We start from the raw sequence: 17,648 nt of genomic DNA on the forward strand, positions 1-17,648 counted from the left end.
GTTTAGAGAAGAGAATGCAGAACCTTCCCCGCATACCTTTTTTAAACAAGCATTGGGATAGCCAATAGGTCTCGCCTTTGGGACCTTATAAGTGTTTTACCATGCAACAGTTGATGTTGTTGCAGGAAGGATATTGTGCTGTCTAACTAAATACTTATAAGGCCCCAAAGGCGAGACCTATTGGCTATGCCAATGCTTGTTTGTCCGTGCAGCCATGCACCTTCATGGCCTATCCAAATCAGAATTCTGGAACCAGGTATGCTGTATGTACTATCTATTGTACAGCGCTCTGACACCTTTGGGTAAAGTCCGCGCTATATAAAAATGCATTAAATAAAAATAAAATAAATAAATAAATATGACAATATCTTCAGCACTTTCCTTTGTTTCTATTTCCCCACCCTGTTCTCATTATGTTTGTGTGAATGTGACTTACCCCCGTCCTGTTCATTATGTTTTATACAACCGTTCCATGAACCTGCAAGTTTTTATTTCTCCTGTGAATAAACTCGTTGCTGCGTCACCTTTGCATAAAGGCCAACATTTTGAAAGAAGAAAGAGGGAGATTTTAAAAAAGTAATAAGGAGGTTGTATTTTCCCCATTCAATCAGAGACAATTTCAGGCGGGTGACAGTCAAAATAAAGCCATTTTTAGCTGTACAAATCGGGAGTCGTCCTTCTGCATCGGGTTTTTTGGCATGTACTTTGTGTCCAGTTTACTGACATACCGGTCTTGGTGTTCTATTTTCTAAAACTGGTTTTGCTGTGTCAGTGAGTTTTGTCGGTGTATAGTCCCACTAAACATGTTCCCAGTATTGGTATTGAAAATCTGGTAACCCTTAAAAATTATAATTAATTCTACCGTTTAAAACGTGTTGGGAACTGAAAAACGTGTTAAATAACGAATGTCAGACTAACGAATGACCTCCCCTACTTGTACACCTCCCTCGAGGCACTAGACATTAACCATTTTCTTTCGCAAACTCAATATTTACTGCATCTGAAACTGAAAGATTTCAAACGTGATTTTGTTGCTTCTGCACTCTGTCTTCATCCCGGTGTTAGCACTCTAGATCTTTTCAAGAACTATTTAAGGATTTTATTTAAGGATACTTAGCACAGAGATACAAGACGTTGCTGGATCATGTGAACCGTAATCCCAGGCGGCCACCTTTATAGCCCGTCGCTCTTTTTTTGTTTTGTTCCTGACCACGCCCACATTCGTGAGACCAACCAGCTGAACCCGGGAGGAGAGACTTGAGCAGTCAGTGCGAACTCTCGCGTGTTTAACGGCTAGTCCCCGCCGTGACGTGTTTAGTACGCTGCTGCGGCGACGCAGCCACTTTTGGTTCGGTTTCTGTGTGATGGGAGGGACCCGCTCCCCGGCGGCAGGCGCAGAGGTGGCGCTCGCGGCACGAAGAGATAAGATGGCGGTGGAGTCCCGGGTCACCCAGGAGGAGATCAAGAAGGAGCCCGAGAAACCCATCGACCGCGAGAAGGTACCGTGTTCTCTGAGGGTCGGACTGCATGGTTCAGGAGGAAAGCCTCTCCATTGGCCTTGTACTCCTGTTTTTTGCGTAGCGAAGAGTATGCTAGACGCTTAATCCCATTGGTTTATCCTTTTAGTGGGACAGAGCGCCGATTGGACCTTTCTTCTAAGGATATACTTCATTAGATTATCATGGTGATACGGGCATGTTTAAAGTATATGTGTGTGTGTGTCTTGTTTGCAAAACATTCTTTTGTGGGCACATTCTAGATCAGGGGCCTCCAACCTTTTCTGTTTTAAGAGCTACTTATGTTCAATTAAAATAACCCCTAACTGCTATTCCTCATAGACTTGCAATAGCAGCCACATCTGATTGCATTAGTGACCATCATAGGCAAGGTTACCAGCAGTGATCACCTTGGTCCAGCAAACACGGTAGCCCGGCAATAATGTAACAAACATTTGCAATATGTCACGCATTTGCTAGAGTTGGAGCTATTGGCGCTGTAAATTACAATGTCTTTTATCTATGTGTTTTGGGATGGAGTGTGATGGTTGCATGTGGTGTGGAGTGGAATTATGAGTTAATGGCACAATGTAAACAAACAATAGTGCATCACACGCTGACTAGCAGGCTTGCAAATATATGTAAACTTACTGTAAATATCTTGATAGAGCTTCTAAACAACCCTAATTACAATACCAATATTAAAGAAAAACTCTTGTTTCCTCTGCGTGTTTTGTTGAAAAAGGGCTGGTAAGGTTGGGGCTGAGTCAGTTATCTATGAAATAGTTCGCTTCTAAATAACCGGTTGGGGGGGGCAAGCAGCTAGTGTTAAAGGCCATACGTCACTGTGTCTGCAGTAATAATTAACCTTGTGTTAGATGTTAATGGTAGACTAGTGCATGATGGGCTTGGTTGGGGGAGATATTGATTCCCGCAACTGCACTGTAAGCCTTATTTGTATTAATATACATAGCTACCAAGGTTTCAAATTGCTTACGTGTGCCTCTTTCATAGTTTCAATGTACTTATGAGTGACATTCAACAACTGAGTGTCAAACTTTCTTGTGAGCAAAATCAAGTAATGAAGTCCATGGAAACAGTTAAATATCAGAAATTATACCCATTTGAGCAACAAGAAACTCTAAGATCTTGAAAATGCTGCAAAGGAGCTGAAATGGAATGGTTAGTTATAGAACGTATCGAAAGTGACCATAATCCTTTAAGCCTTGAGCTGCAGTTATACAAAGGGCAGGGGTCAACACATGTAGATCTGATAGGCGATATCATCTTGACAAATGATACTCGGCGGCTTAGATGGGCAGAGTGTCTGTGCAAGCCTGAATCGATCAACGAAATGAATGAAATGGTAAATGAAGCAACAATTGAAATGCTGGGGCAGCTGGATTCTGAGGACTGCTGCAGTAGGGTAATTCACATCCATTCGACCCTTTTTCTTAAACTTAGTACTTTTTTTAATATTCCCAGGAAAAAGCACCCCGGTAAGGGGAATAGAAAACAAGCATCATGGTATGATAAAAATTGTAGGCTCGCTTACAAATCCTTAGTTGATGCTGTGCGATCCACCGATAGGGAAGTTATAAGGGCGGCAAGGATTCACTACAAAAAGACACAAAATGTGGCGAAAAAAACCTGGGACACTAAATACTGGGACGAACTATTGGCAGCCAGTCAGTCCAGAGATTTAACGGACTTCTGGCATCTTGTGAGGTGGGGCATGGGAAACCAAAAACCAGCCCCGGTTAACCATGTCCCACCAGAAAAATGGGTAAAGCACTTTAAATCCCAGTTTGCAAATATGAATAATGTCCCGCCACCCGTACTAGCTTCTCTTAGCCCCCTTCTGCCAGTTACTACATTAGTGTTCACCAAAAAAGATGTTGAATGTGCCCTCAATTTAATTCCTAAAGGTAGGGCTCCGGGCCTACACAAAATTCCTGCAGACTTGTTCTTGCATAGTAGGTCAGTCTGGGTCCCTTATATCGAATTATTGGCGAACACTCTGGCTAAAGGCACCATGGTGCCAGATTTATGGCGGGGAGCTGAAATCGTACCAATTTATAAGAAGGGTGACCGAGCTGACCCGGGAAACTACAGGCCAATTAGCTTAATAGCCTGTATTCAAAAAGTGGTGGCCAGAATGGTCCTTCTCAGGGTCCAGACCTGGATTGAGGAATCAGGAATCATGTCCACTTTACAGGCTGGTTTTCGACCCCTGACCAGCACGGTGGACCAAGTTTTTAGATTTTCCACAATATACTGGAAATGGGTGATTCTGGGGGGAGGCACACTGTATGCAGCCTTTGTTGATTTAAAGGCTGCATTTGATTTAGTACCGAGAGACAGGCTGTGGAGAGTGCTCCGTGATCAGGGCATCCCACCTGAATTACTTGCAATTCTGATTACATTACATGAAAATAATTATGCGCAGGTCAGGTGGGGTAACCAGAGCCAAGTGACTGACAGTTTCCCAACTGAAAGGGGTGTCCGGCAAGGATGTGTGCTGGCACCCACATTATTTACATTGTATATAAACAAAGTTATTGAATACTACCAAGACTCTACAACCGATCCACCTAAACAGAATGGCATCCCCGTCCCCCTTCTGATGTTTGCCGATGACACCCTCCTACTATCTAAAACACAGGAAGGGTTACAGAAGGCAATAGTCTGCTTTGAAAAGTTTTGTAATGATTTTGGCCTTTCTGTTAATGTCTCCAAAACCAAATTTATGACAATGCATAGGCACCGGATCATTAGGGGCAGAGTTTTTATGAATGGGGAATTACTAGAGCAGACTGACAGCTTTAACTATCTGGGCATCACATTGGGCTCCAGGTTACAGTGGAAGCCTCATGTGGCCCATTTAATCTCTAAGCATGCGCAACTTTCAGGCGCACTGCTGAGAGAATTTAAGCTGTCAGCCACCAAACCCATAGCCCCAGTATTAAAAATCTACGACTCGAGAGTAAGATCTTCCATGCTGTATGGAGCTGAATTGTGGGGGACGTCTGATATAGCAGGCTTACAAAAAGCACATAATAGGTTTCTTCGCTGTATCACAGGCCTCCCACAATCTACACCATTAATACCTCTTCGCATGGATCTGGGGTGTCAGAGTCTAGAAAATATTTGTAGATTTAGACCAATTGCCTATTGGAGAAGACTGTGGGTCACCCCCGAATTGAACCACTATGCGTTGGCACTTTTGGAGACGCGTAATATGGATACAGGGGAAAAAATTCCCTGGTTCAGGAAGGTAAAAATCCTTTTAAAGTCCTTAGGAATGGGGGATCTATGGGACAATCCACAGGGGACAATAATTCCCACCAAACAGGAGTTGAAAGAGGCCTACTGGTTATATATATCCCAGGTGGAATTCCAGTCACATACAAATCCTTCACATACCAAGGTTTTTTTGGAGTTGAAACATTCTATTGGGTATGAGGAGTACTGGGATTTGATCACATTGCCCCAAGATAGGAAATTATATCACCAGTTTAGGGTAGGTACTCTTCCATTGAACACGATTACCTGTAAATGGGCATCTAACAAAAACGATCAAATGTGCCCTTTCTGTAAGATATTTCGTGAAACCATAGCACATATTTTGTTTATTTGCCCTGTATATAAGGCCCCCCGCCTAAGATGGATAAGAGCAGTTTGCATCCAGAAGGGTATTAAGACGGGGATTTCTGCTCTAAGAATATTTCAATCCGATAGTTCTGAAATAATAGTGATTGCCATAGCTAAATTTCTGAAATGGATGTGGTTAATCAGAGCCGGGAAACTGAAAGCCCTTCAGCTGCCCTAAATGTAAACCAGTATAATGATGGAATTTTTTATACTCTTTTAGCTTGGTTTTATGGAAAGCAGATATTTATTTTTTTAATTGGTCGATTAGGAATACCACTTATGCAGTAAAACAAATCATGTTGCTCCTAGCATTAGTACCATGAATTCTATATGTACAGCCCAAAAAATTGGAAATGTTTAACGATTAAATGTTTTTTAAATGTGTTTTTGTAAATAATGATGAGTTCTGTTTTTAAATTGTCTTTCATGACTTGAAGTCGAAATAAAGACTGTTTGATTGATTATCATGGTGATACGGGCATGTTTAAAGTATATATGTGTGTGTGTCTTGTTTGCAAAACATTCTTTTGTGGGCACATTCTAGATCAGGGGCCTCCAACCTTTTCTGTTTTAAGAGCTACTTATGTTCAATTAAAATAACCCCTAACTGCTATTCCTCATAGACTTGCAATAGCAGCCACATCTGATTGCATTAGTGACCATCATAGGCAAGGTTACCAGCAGTGATCACCTTGGTCCAGCAAACACGGTAGCCCGGCAATAATGTAACAAACATTTGCAATATGTCACGCATTTGCTAGAGTTGGAGCTATTGGCGCTGTAAATTACAATGTCTTTTATCTATGTGTTTTGGGATGGAGTGTGATGGTTGCATGTGGTGTGGAGTGGAATTATGAGTTAATGGCACAATGTAAACAAACAATAGTGCATCACACGCTGACTAGCAGGCTTGCAAATATATGTAAACTTACTGTAAATATCTTGATAGAGCTTCTAAACAACCCTAATTACAATACCAATATTAAAGAAAAACTCTCGTTTCCTCTGCGTGTTTTGTTGAAAAAGGGCTGGTAAGGTTGGGGCTGAGTCAGTTATCTATGAAATAGTTCGCTTCTAAATAACCGGTTGGGGGGGGCAAGCAGCTAGTGTTAAAGGCCATACGTCACTGTGTCTGCAGTAATAATTAACCTTGTGTTAGATGTTAATGGTAGACTAGTGCATGATGGGCTTGGTTGGGGGAGATATTGATTCCCGCAACTGCACTGTAAGCCTTATTTGTATTAATATACATAGCTACCAAGGTTTCAAATTGCTTACGTGTGCCTCTTTCATAGTTTCAATGTACTTATGAGTGACATTCAACAACTATGAGTGTCAAACTTTCTTGTGAGCAAAATCAAGTAATGAAGTCCATGGAAACAGTTAAATATCAGAAATTATACCCATTTGAGCAACAAGAAACTCTAAGATCTTGAAAATGCTGCAAAGGAGCTGAAATGGAATGGCACTAACCTAATGCACTAATAAGCTCAATGTCCTGTAAAACAATGGTGTAACTATGATATTAAAAAAACATCTCTTTCGGAGGCAGTACCTTATTAGCGTTCTGCGTAGATGCAGACACACATGCAATTAAATAAATAAAAAAAGATGCAACAGATTGGCACTTATATTATAAAATAAGCAATGTACTATTAAAGGCCATATTTACATACAGTCACGACTGAGTTCCATACCTTCCCAATTGGAAACAATTATTAACGTCAAACAGCACAGTGATGGACATCTCACTCTTTGAGAGCCAGCAGTAGCACAGGTGGCACCCGGTGTAACATTCTTTTTTGGCTCCCACCAGGACCCCCTTTTTCACGTATTCCCTTACTACCACCCTCAATCACTACTCCTCATCTCTTCATAGGACCTTTCTCACATGCATTTACATTTTTATAGCACTGCTCATACCAATGCAGAGTGTCAGAGCACTTTACATCACACCCACATTATACGGCGATAATGATCGTTTGTGGGTATTTAAAACAAGCATTAAAAATGCAACAGGTCTCGTCTTTATTAAAGTCTAAGCAATGCTGTTTTCATTTATTTTGGTTTTTTTTGTGTTGCTTTTTATTAGTGTTTTTCATACTTTCATGTCCCTAATATGTATATATTTCTATGTATATTTATGGCTGCATAATTATTTGTATTAATATAAATATGTATATATTTATTTTCAAATATATATATATATATATATATATATATATATATATACATTCATATTTAGAAATGCATATATATATGCATACATATGCATATGAAGTACATGAAATATTGAATAACAGTAATAAAAGCAAACGTAAAAAGCTTTTGATTGTTCTCTAGTGCCTTTAGTCAACAGCACCTTCAAAAGTAGGAAGCCGTACACTTGTCCATGAAATCAATCTTGCGGAAAACAAACATACTCCTGGCGTTTGATCGTAAGATCCCGAACATAAACAGTTGGGGGCGGGTCACATTTTGAAAGGGGCAGGGGAGACAGCTGGCTGTCTCCGTGTTGCTCTTTAAACAGATCAGCATATTTAAAAAAATAAAATAAAAACTCCATCCATTTATTTAGTACCTGAATCCGACACTCCTGCACCCTAAACATAACAAGATTTCAAAGAAAGGAAGAACACCTTTCCGTATCCAACTGTTTACCTATAACGACATATCATTTAAGTAAACCGACAAACCCACTGAACCCAAACGTGTGCTAGAGTTGGTACATGATGTACAAAAGGAATTGTAAAGGGTCTCCGTTCCTCGCCCGACGATAACCCAAGTTAGTCCAAGCTTCGCACTTTCCCAGCGTAGTCCCTGAGTGGATCACTACTTTGTGATGCATGTAAACGAGGCATCGAACAGCAGATTCTACACGGGCACTGGTCTGAAAAACTTAAAAGAATAGGGATCCTACGGCTTTGCAAGCATATATTTCCTTCCGTCTCTGGCACCTTAGTAAAAGTATTTTTTTTTCAGTTCTGTCCGCTTTTGCTAGTGAAGCATGAGCGTTTCGATGTGTGTTGAAACAGCTTCTAATGGATCTGCAACGCGTCCCGGGGCACATCATGGAAACAAAAAGCAGACTAATTAGAAAACACAAGAAGGACAGACGCCTGTTCAAATTCCAAATAGCGCTATAAGTAAAGCACCGTGTTTCCACTAACGGGTATCCTTGCCCTACTTCTGTTTTCAGATTACTATAATTTAGGGATCAATTTGACGTCTTAGTCCTTTCTTAGTTTCATTGAACACTTGTCAAACGCCTTATAACAGTATTGTAGGCGTCTTTTCACCTTGTGTCCCTCGCACTTCAATGACATTTTTAGCGGTTTCCCATTGGTGCTGTGTGCACAGCGTCCGATGCAGGCGCACACCTATCGGCACGTTGTTCCTCCCGCATGACTCTTTCACGGTATTGCTTCATGGTAGAAGAGTCGAGGTTCAACGCGAGAATACAAGCAACGCCTCCCTCTTTTTTTTCTCTTTTAGAGCCGTCCCAGTTGTACCCCTTTTGTCCCAGTTGGACTGGCTCGCGAGCCGTCCCAGTTGGACTGACTCGCATGACTGGTTTCTTATCTTTATGGGGCCATGTGTTTGGCCCCATAAAGATAAGAGAACCTTTTATGCCAGCAGTAAGTCGGGGCAGCCAGTACAACTGGGACGGCTCTAAAAGAGAAAGTGTACGCCAGAGACGCTCTTTTCCAATGGCTGGCTACCGTTTAGCATAAACGGTGACGCCAGCCAATGGAAAGGAGGGGCGGGGCTTAAAGCCCATTAGAGAAAACGAACCGAAAACATTAAATCTCGCCAGCAAGACTGCGCATGTCTGCGCAGCCTACGCTAGCCGAGACCTAAAAAGAGTATTAGAAGGTGTAGGAATGAGCATCACGTGTCATCCATACCAGTAGGCAGTTTATTTTAAGAATGTCTGTCTGGTCTGGAGAAGGACAAACTCAGGATTTTAAATGCATCACAGTGGTTGGAGTTGGCTTTACTAATAAGATTGCATTTCTACTCAAACTAACCCCTTTTAGCAAAATTAGGATAATGAAGGGTTGCTCAGCCATGACCCTTTCAAATTATTTCAGGAATGCTTCCCTGTGTGCTGCTACAGCCACCAAAATAAGAGTGATGCCTGTAAAGCTTTAAAAAGGGCTTTTCTGTAGCCCCTGAGGGTTCCTGTGCTCACCCGACAGACGCACACAAGCAAAGAAGAGATCCTTGTTCAGTGTGGTACGGAAGTGTACGTAGGACACAAGGAATTTTTAACTCAATAGAACGTAATACATTTCCAGATTGGTTTTAGTTTGTTGCTTGAATGCTCTAGAAAGGATAGCACAGTTTGTTAAAAAGGGATTTGCACTGTTTGTAGAATAATTGAATTAAATGAACTGGTTTTGCTCATGATAATAAATGAAAGTGCAATATTTAAATCAGTAATGTGTCTTAGTAACGTGAATACCCTGCCGTTTTTCAAATCATGGGGCTCCCGTACACTGGCACTGTTACACTGGAGCACCCAAATCCAAATGTGTTTCTCTAAAAATGAAAGTGAACGTCAACAAGAATCTAACAGATAAAAACTGGAATCAGGACACCATGATAATGCATTAACAGAAGTACAATACTTGCGGCAAGCACGTCCGGCGTTGTGCCATTTATTAAAAGAGCAACCCCCTTTTTTTTTTATGTAATACAGGTTAACTTTCTATCATAAACACACTTTACCAGGTTTTCCAGACGTAATTCGAGGCAGAAAAAAACATAGTGGTTTCTTAACAAGTGGACTTTTAATTACAAACTTGCTTTTTTTCTAATGCGGTCACATTGCATGAAAACATTATACAAATCAGCCTCACTTATTCTCCAGATGCAAACATTTGCTTACCTTACACTGAATGCAGTGATCCTTGTCCGCACTGCTCTGACATGCAGGTTTGGGGCATTGGTGGGGGTGCTTGCATTGTAAGCCTAAAGACCCAAGATAAGGTACAGCTGCCCGGCCAGGCTTGCATGTTTCCCCCACACCGGAAACACGTCAGAAGGCACCAAAATACATAGGAAGCTGAGATTAACGTGCTTGCAGTTTCTTTATTAAAGGCACCACTAGTTTCCAGGGATGTGGCATTCCTATAGCCCGACGCCCAGGACATATTGTTTGGGGTCAAGGGCAACAAGTTTTAATGTGCATTTCTCAGTATTGGAAAAGATTAGAGTTGTTGAAAACCCTTAAAACATGCAAGTTAGTAGGTTTGCACAGACTAAAAAGGACATTCCAACCCTGGAACTATTGTTTACCACTACCTTCAGTCCCAGTATGTAGATCTGCGGAAACGTAGCAACATAAAGGGATTGCTAGTATTCAAACACTACTATGGTATGAGCCCTAGCATAATCAGAGAGGCTATATAAGAGCTCTTATATAACGAGATTGCTGCCATAATTTGTCGCCGCACAACATGGCACAAAGGGACAAGTGGATTTTGTTACAGGACAAGTAGTTTTATGAAGCAACCTGCCCCATGGACAAGTAGATATTTTAATAAATTCCACACCCCTGCAGTCTCAGTGGATTTACATGGCCGATGAGGCATGAGATCAGCTTGCATTTTTCTTTAGGAACAGGACATCTGCGCTGGTGACCGCACCAGGGGTACTTGCTTTTTATTCACTATGTCAACAAGTTAATTGTGACCATAGCAAAACAAATTAGTCCCAGGCAAGGCCGGGCAAGCATTTTGGCTTTGTTCTGTTCAGTGTTAGGTTGGCGTGAGAAAGCCAAAATACTCGGACTATCAAAACACGATGGTGGGGGACCCCTCCATAATGGACTACTGTTGTGTGCTATTGACTGGGAAACAAAACGGCGGATTGTTTTCTGCCTCCCAGCAGAGCGTTAGAAACCTCTTGGTGAAAAATTAAGGGAGCAGCAAAGCCAATGAATGGCCACGACTGCAAACAGATGTAGAAAGGACACCAAAATAGCTGTGCGCTCGTGGCAACTGCAAGTGCGAGAGAACAAAACGTTTGGGTTCGCTCCCAGTTCAATGCGTATATCCGTCACAGAAATTAGAAATGTTAAAATAACCAAAACGTCCATTGAAGCGTTTAATTAATCTGGGGGGCATGGCCAAGCCGGCGACTAAAATGGCCACTCTGCTCTGAAGCTCCGCCTGGCCCTCCAGCAATATGGCGTGTTCCTGCTGCCAGCGCCGGCACCGCGAGGCGAGCACTGTGACAGACGCATGAAGCGAAGCTGCACCCTCCGGTGAAAGAGCGGAGCCGCTATGTGTACAGGGCGGCAGTTCTGGCCCTGCGACACAGCTCCCCCTCCACGGGTGCAGTTCCCGTCTCCTGACCCGAGGCCTACATCTACTCGGAGCGGCCCCGTTTGCAACACTCTGGTGTGTGCCAAAGCCCCCCCTCCGGAATAAACCGCCCACAGCCCCTTTAAAATATCACCGCTAGCCAGGAGATACATCTATACTGGCGTAGCGACGGGGACCAGTCATGGCTACGGAGATGGTGGGGGGGAGGGGCGCGCAACAAAGCACGCGCTTCACCAACTCCAGCCCGGGACGTTATTCTGCTCATGCCTGGTGTGGGGCGCTGTAATCAAACAGAGGGCTAAGGAGCACGGAGCCCCTTGGGAAACCACTAATTTGAAACTCTATGCATATGACCTGCGCTGCGGGCCGACGAGCAACGTTTTCCGCATCACTGGCGACCGACCCGCACGATGATATCCTCTCTCAGTAGCCTACCAGCGAAAACGTCATTGCGCTATACTATATTGCCTATATATAAAGGCGCCTAGTCCCCTGCTGCCAGTGGGTGCCTGCTTAATATTTGAGGCCACAGCAACAAACATGGCCAGCAGAGCTGAAGTGTGCCCCCCCCCCCCCCCCCACACACTTTACTGTGTAGTCAGACACTTGAGGTGGGGTGTTTCATCCAGCTTAATTGCCACAGCATGCTCACGGACCGACCACTGGCCCTTGTGACTCATCGCTTAGGGGCTTGAGGTGGTTGACTGTTCCACCACACACCGCGGAAGGAGGGCATTTCACCCTGGAAACAGCCATTGAGACACTACGGGTAGCGACAGTTCCACTTTTTTTGGCATGGGCTGCAAGGACCCTAAACCGAGAGCGCTCCCTTTCGGAAAAATTGTTCACACCACCCCAGAGCAAACTTCCATCATGGCAGAATCTGCGCAAGGCCCAGTGCTAGGTGACGGATCCACGGACACTGCACACTCACTACTCCAAGAGATGCGAGCGGGCTTTAAGTCGCTAGACAGCCGCTGCGATTCCCTCGACAACACCATCGCCAGCCTTGGCGCCAAAGTTCAAGCGCATGATAGAAGGTTGGATGTGGCAGAGGCCCGCATCTGATATTGAAGATGGAACAGCACAGTCAACCAAACGCCTGGAGCGCATTTTAAAAGAAGTGGCCATTAAAAATGAGGACTTGGAAGCACGCAGTGGCAGAAATAACTTGCGCATTCTAGGTGTCCCCGAGACAACTCCCACTGGGCGCATGGATCTGTTCATTGAAAATATGCTGTTGGGTTTGTTCAGCAAGGAGGCTTTCACCCCTGGCTTTGTCATAGAGGGCGCGCATAGATCACTAGGCCCTCGCCCCAACCCCGGTCTTCCTCCAAGGCCCATTGTAGCACGTGTCATGAACTTCTAGGACAGGGACACAATTCTCTGCCTGGCACGAGTAAAGGGAGATGTGGATTGGCAAGGCGCCACACTTTCCTTCTATCCAGACTTTACCTCCATGGTACAAGATGCCAGGCTGAAAGTTGATGTAGATGGCAGGGTCTGCATATTTGACAACCCAACGGAGGCACAGGTGTTTTGCCGGCTCAGATGCAAGTGCGGAACTGTTCTGGAGTGCTGGCATGATCGGACTATTTTTATATTGCATGAACTTTTGTTTCCCTCTGCAGGAACACATTACATAATTTTGTTTTGATATTACAGTTCGCTGGAGTCTGGCTGGGGCGTTGCTGCCCCCCATGGTTTATCCTGTGTATGGTTCGGTCCACCTTTGGGTACTGTTTATTGGGAACGTCATTTCTGTGTAAAGATATTTGGTACTTCACGTTCACTTACATTAGGGGTATGGCCCTTCCCCTGTTGGGGATTCGGCCGGGTGGGGGGGGGGGTTGGTTATTTCATTAACAAGTCAGTCCTGTTCATATGGTTGCAGCATTCCAGATCAATCACTGATGTTCGTAGTCAACTGTCTACACTTCCAGAAACGTTACACCAGCTAGATGACCAAGTTTGGTAATGTAGAGGGTCCATTGAACCTCACTCTACTCTAATGGAATGTGAGGGGCTTGAATAACACTCAAACGAAGACAGGTCATTCGTTATTTAATAAGACACAAGGTAGATGTCACTTTTTTACAAGAGACTCTCCTCCCCAAGAATGAAACGGTGCACTTTGGGTATAGCTGGGGGGCGAATAGATATTTTGCAAACTTTATTAACTAAATCAGGGGGACAGACATTTTAATACGTAGTGCAGTTCCATTCTGCTTAAGCTCCTGTCAACAAGACTGCGAGGGACGCTATTTGAAAGTATCTGGGACCCTGTTTGGTAGGAAAGTTACATTATTATGCATATATGCCCCCAATGTAGATACCCCAGAATTTTTCCATGCTCTGTCCTCACAGCTCGACAAACTTGACCCACAGATGTTGATAGTTGGCGGGGATTTTCACATACTGCCCGACCCTGTCACGGACAGTACCTCTGGAGCACAAGACACTAAACTTCGAGCACGGCGCGCACTCAAGGAGCTCTGCGGTCGGTTCTCCCTATTAGGCGTATGGCGTAAACGGAACCCAAACACAACAGAATGCACACACTATTCAGGACAATACAACACGTGGACGAGGAGCGTATTTTTTTTTTTTTTGGCTGCTCTCTCCTGACATATATGGCTGGTGCTCGCAGGTGGAGACTCTCCCTCGGACCTATTCGGACCATTCCCTGGTTAAATTGCAGTTACAGTTCCCCCGCCCGGAAGGCTTTGAGCGCCAATGGTGGTTTCCTAACCACGCCTTACACGATGAGGTCTTCTAGGCCGAAATACAAGAGGCCATTGAAGATTACTTTGATATAAACACTGGTTCGGTAGATTCATGGGCGGGCTTCTATGGGAGGGCTTCAAAGCGGTTCTTAGGGGTACATGCATTGCAAAACACGCCGGCGTCCTCACAAGATCTACGTAACACATTGACGAGACTTGAACGAGACCTCAAAACGCTGGATGAGGCCACTGCACATCAACTTACACCTACATATGAACAGAGGCGATTGGTGCTATTAGAGGATTACAGAGACACAGCAGATAGGGAAATTGTATTTATGGGAAAGTGCCAGATGGTACGGAGAGGGGGAGAGACCGTGGTAATGTTCTTGCTCAACTGTTGTGCCCACCTTATCACAAAACATACATTACTGAACTGCGGGCCTCCGACGCACACACTTACACCACCACGAAAGACATTCAGAGTAGCTTTCTGGGGTTCTTCGCCAAACTATACTAGTAGAGATGATAAAGAAGCGCAAGAGGGCTACTTGGACGAAGTTGTTAGTGTATCTTGAAAAATATATGCAGGACTTTTTAGCTGAACCCATTTCTCTTGCAGATGTGCTTCTTGCTATAGACACTATACGGGGCTCCTCTGCGCCTGGGTTGGATGGATTCACGGGGAAATTCTACAAAACGTTTAAAGATATCTTAGCTCCCAAACTTAATGAAGTCTTTGCAGAGGCTCTGGAAAGGCAGATTCTCTCCCCTACTCTACGTGAGGCGGTCATAATTCTGCTTCCCAAACCAGGCAAAGACCCTACTCAATGCAGTTCTTACTGTCCATTATCCCTCCTAAATTTAGATTATGAAATATTAGCGAAGGTTATCTCAAATGGACTGTCCCAACTGATGCAATTTATAATCTTCCCAGTTCAATCCGGGTTTGTGCCGCATCGCTCCACCTCTCTGAATCTCCGCACGCTATTCTCGGTCATCCATAGGATTGACCCAGCCACCCCGGACGCCGCCATTCTGTTGGACACAGAAAAGGCGTTTGATTCCCTGGAATGGTCATTTTTTCTCTCTATAATGCGCCGCATGGGCATGCCCATGGGCTTTATTGCCACAACAGCCCTTTTATATAATAAACCGTCTGCGTGTAAATGGCACACTTTCCAGTTCATTTAAGCTAAGCTAACACGAGGAACCAGGCAGGGCTGGCCACTGTCCCCTTTATTGTTCATATTGGCCATGGACCCCCTTGTATGTCATTTCCAAGAAAAGCATCTACACAGGGGACTTTAGTTCAATACCGGCCCCCTATTGGTATCACTATATGCAGACAACACAATACTGTATGTTAGACACCCCCAAGATAACTTAAACAAATTGATTAGAGAAATCATCAGATTTGGCAGTCTCTTGGGACTGGGCATAAACTGGAACAAATCGGTCATATTTCCATTGACCACTAGCACACAACCATGGGAACTTGAGTTTCCCCTTGAATGGTGCACTGAGTCGGTAAAATATTTAGGTATACACGTTCACCTAGACACAGCCCAAATACTCAGTCTTCATTATGGTAGGGCAGTAGACACGCTCACTACTCAAATGGAAAAATGGTTAAAATTGCCTGTCGATGGTAACCCGAGTTGCTATTATAAAAATGGTTGTCCTCCCCAGATTTTTATATTTATTCAACAACATACCGATTCCTCTCACTAATCATTTTTTTAGCACACTCCGTTCTCTCCTGAGTCGTCTTGTTTGGGGTGGTAAACATGCACGGGTCCGATGGGAAGTCCTCACGTTGCCATATGAGAGAGGGGGTTATAATGTTCCATATTTTTAGCTCTATTACTTGGTGGCACAGTGTGGTTATGCATATTCCTGGAACCATCCAGATGCCCGGATCCCCTATTTGAGGCCTGAGGCGGACCTGATACTGCCCGGGCACCGCTCGGCTGTTTTACCCGTAGGTTTTCCAAGAGACCCGCTCGATATTCAGACTGTATCATCTACGAGCTGGGCATGGCATAGATTGTGCTGGATCACTGGAATGGAGAGATTCTACTCCTCTGCCCTACCTGTCATTAATCCTCGATTAATTCCCATCACATCGAAGCGACTGGTGCAGCGCACTCTGACGAACGTTGACCTGACCAAACTGGGAGACTTGTACCCTGATGGCCACATCTTCTCACCCTCTGGTGATGCACGCTTTAACGCAGTAGATTTTATGGACAAATTTGTACTATGCCGCCTCCCCTCCGCATTGCGGTCCGTTTTCCCGACATTCCCACTAGACAGCCTCGTTTCCTCCCCTAACGATGCTCATAGAAAAAGCAGATAGTACGCACCTGATATCGAAACTTTACAGAGCATGCGCCGCACTGAAACCTGTGCAGGGCAGCAAAACTCATAGTGCATGGGAACAAGATCTGGGTATTACAATCACTGATAAGCAATGGGCTCACTGCTGCTCGGTCACGCCCCAAAGATATCTGGAGACCCTACAAGACGTATGTCGAGACTTAGACAAGAAACTGAGTCCCAGCTAGAACAGGGAATTATCCCGGCGGGAGTGGGGTGAGCCCGTCACACCATTTGGCTTGATTAATTTTTTTACATGCAAAATGTAAGTACACCACACTGAATGGCAGGTTCGTTGTGTGAGAGGAAGAGAAGTAACTGTTAGAAGTAAATTGCCTTTTCGTTTGCAACTGTGAGTGAAGTCGGTTTATAGACCCTACTGTTACTAGCAATTATTAATGCCATTGGTCTTCTTATTTGATGCATCTTCGAACATATTAACATGCTGCTTAAGACGCCGATTCTATATGATGAGACAGCCTGTGACTATGGACTGCTGCACGTATATTCATGCATGTTTTTTGTATTGCTGAAAACCCAAAATAACGTGTTTTTTTAAAAAAAAAAAAGCGTTTAATTATTCTCCGTCCGAGATTATTATCTCTGTGTTTACGGTTGCTGTTTTTAGGACATTTAGAAGTTTAAACCAGAAATCTTTCAATGCGTCGTGAAATAAAAATATATATTCGGGGGAGGGGGGCTTCCTCTGCAGAGTTCAAGTGTCTTGTCTGCTTGCCTTTCTAAAGCCATTCATTTATTGTCCTGACAGCTCCTCAGCATAGACAACTGCTGCAGGGACTGTGTGCACTGGGTGAGGCTTATAACATGAAGCAGAGCGGAATGAAAACGACAGGAAGCCACGCCTAAATAAAATAAATAAAAAATACAAAGAAGAATGAGGCGCTTTTAACCAATAAGGAGCAGCAATTGAGTTGCAATGGAGGTGTCTGCCAATGGGAAGCAGCAACTGTAATCTCACTCATCTGGAGTGATTACTGCAGGTCTTGCAGACAGTGCATGCGCACTGATGCTCGACCTAAAAATATGCTGTGTCT

The 17,648-nt window shown here is 44.0% G+C and overlaps 1 protein-coding gene across 1 annotated transcript in view; it reads left to right on the plus strand.

The window, feature by feature from the left end:
• The first annotated feature begins 1,138 nt into the window (after positions 1 to 1,138).
• SAP18 (Sin3A associated protein 18) overlaps positions 1,139 to 17,648 on the plus strand; it is a 56,972-nt gene continuing 40,462 nt past the window's right edge. Inside the window, exon 1 of the mRNA XM_085621579.1 lies at positions 1,139 to 1,499. Within this exon, the coding sequence (XP_085477705.1) occupies positions 1,365 to 1,499 (135 nt within the window). The 5' untranslated portion in view covers positions 1,139 to 1,364. The remainder of the gene's footprint in view (positions 1,500 to 17,648) is intronic.

Source organism: Triturus cristatus, chromosome 8 (genome assembly GCF_964204655.1).
Source record: "Triturus cristatus chromosome 8, aTriCri1.1, whole genome shotgun sequence".
In the NCBI taxonomy this organism is placed as follows: Eukaryota; Metazoa; Chordata; class Amphibia; order Caudata; family Salamandridae; genus Triturus; species Triturus cristatus.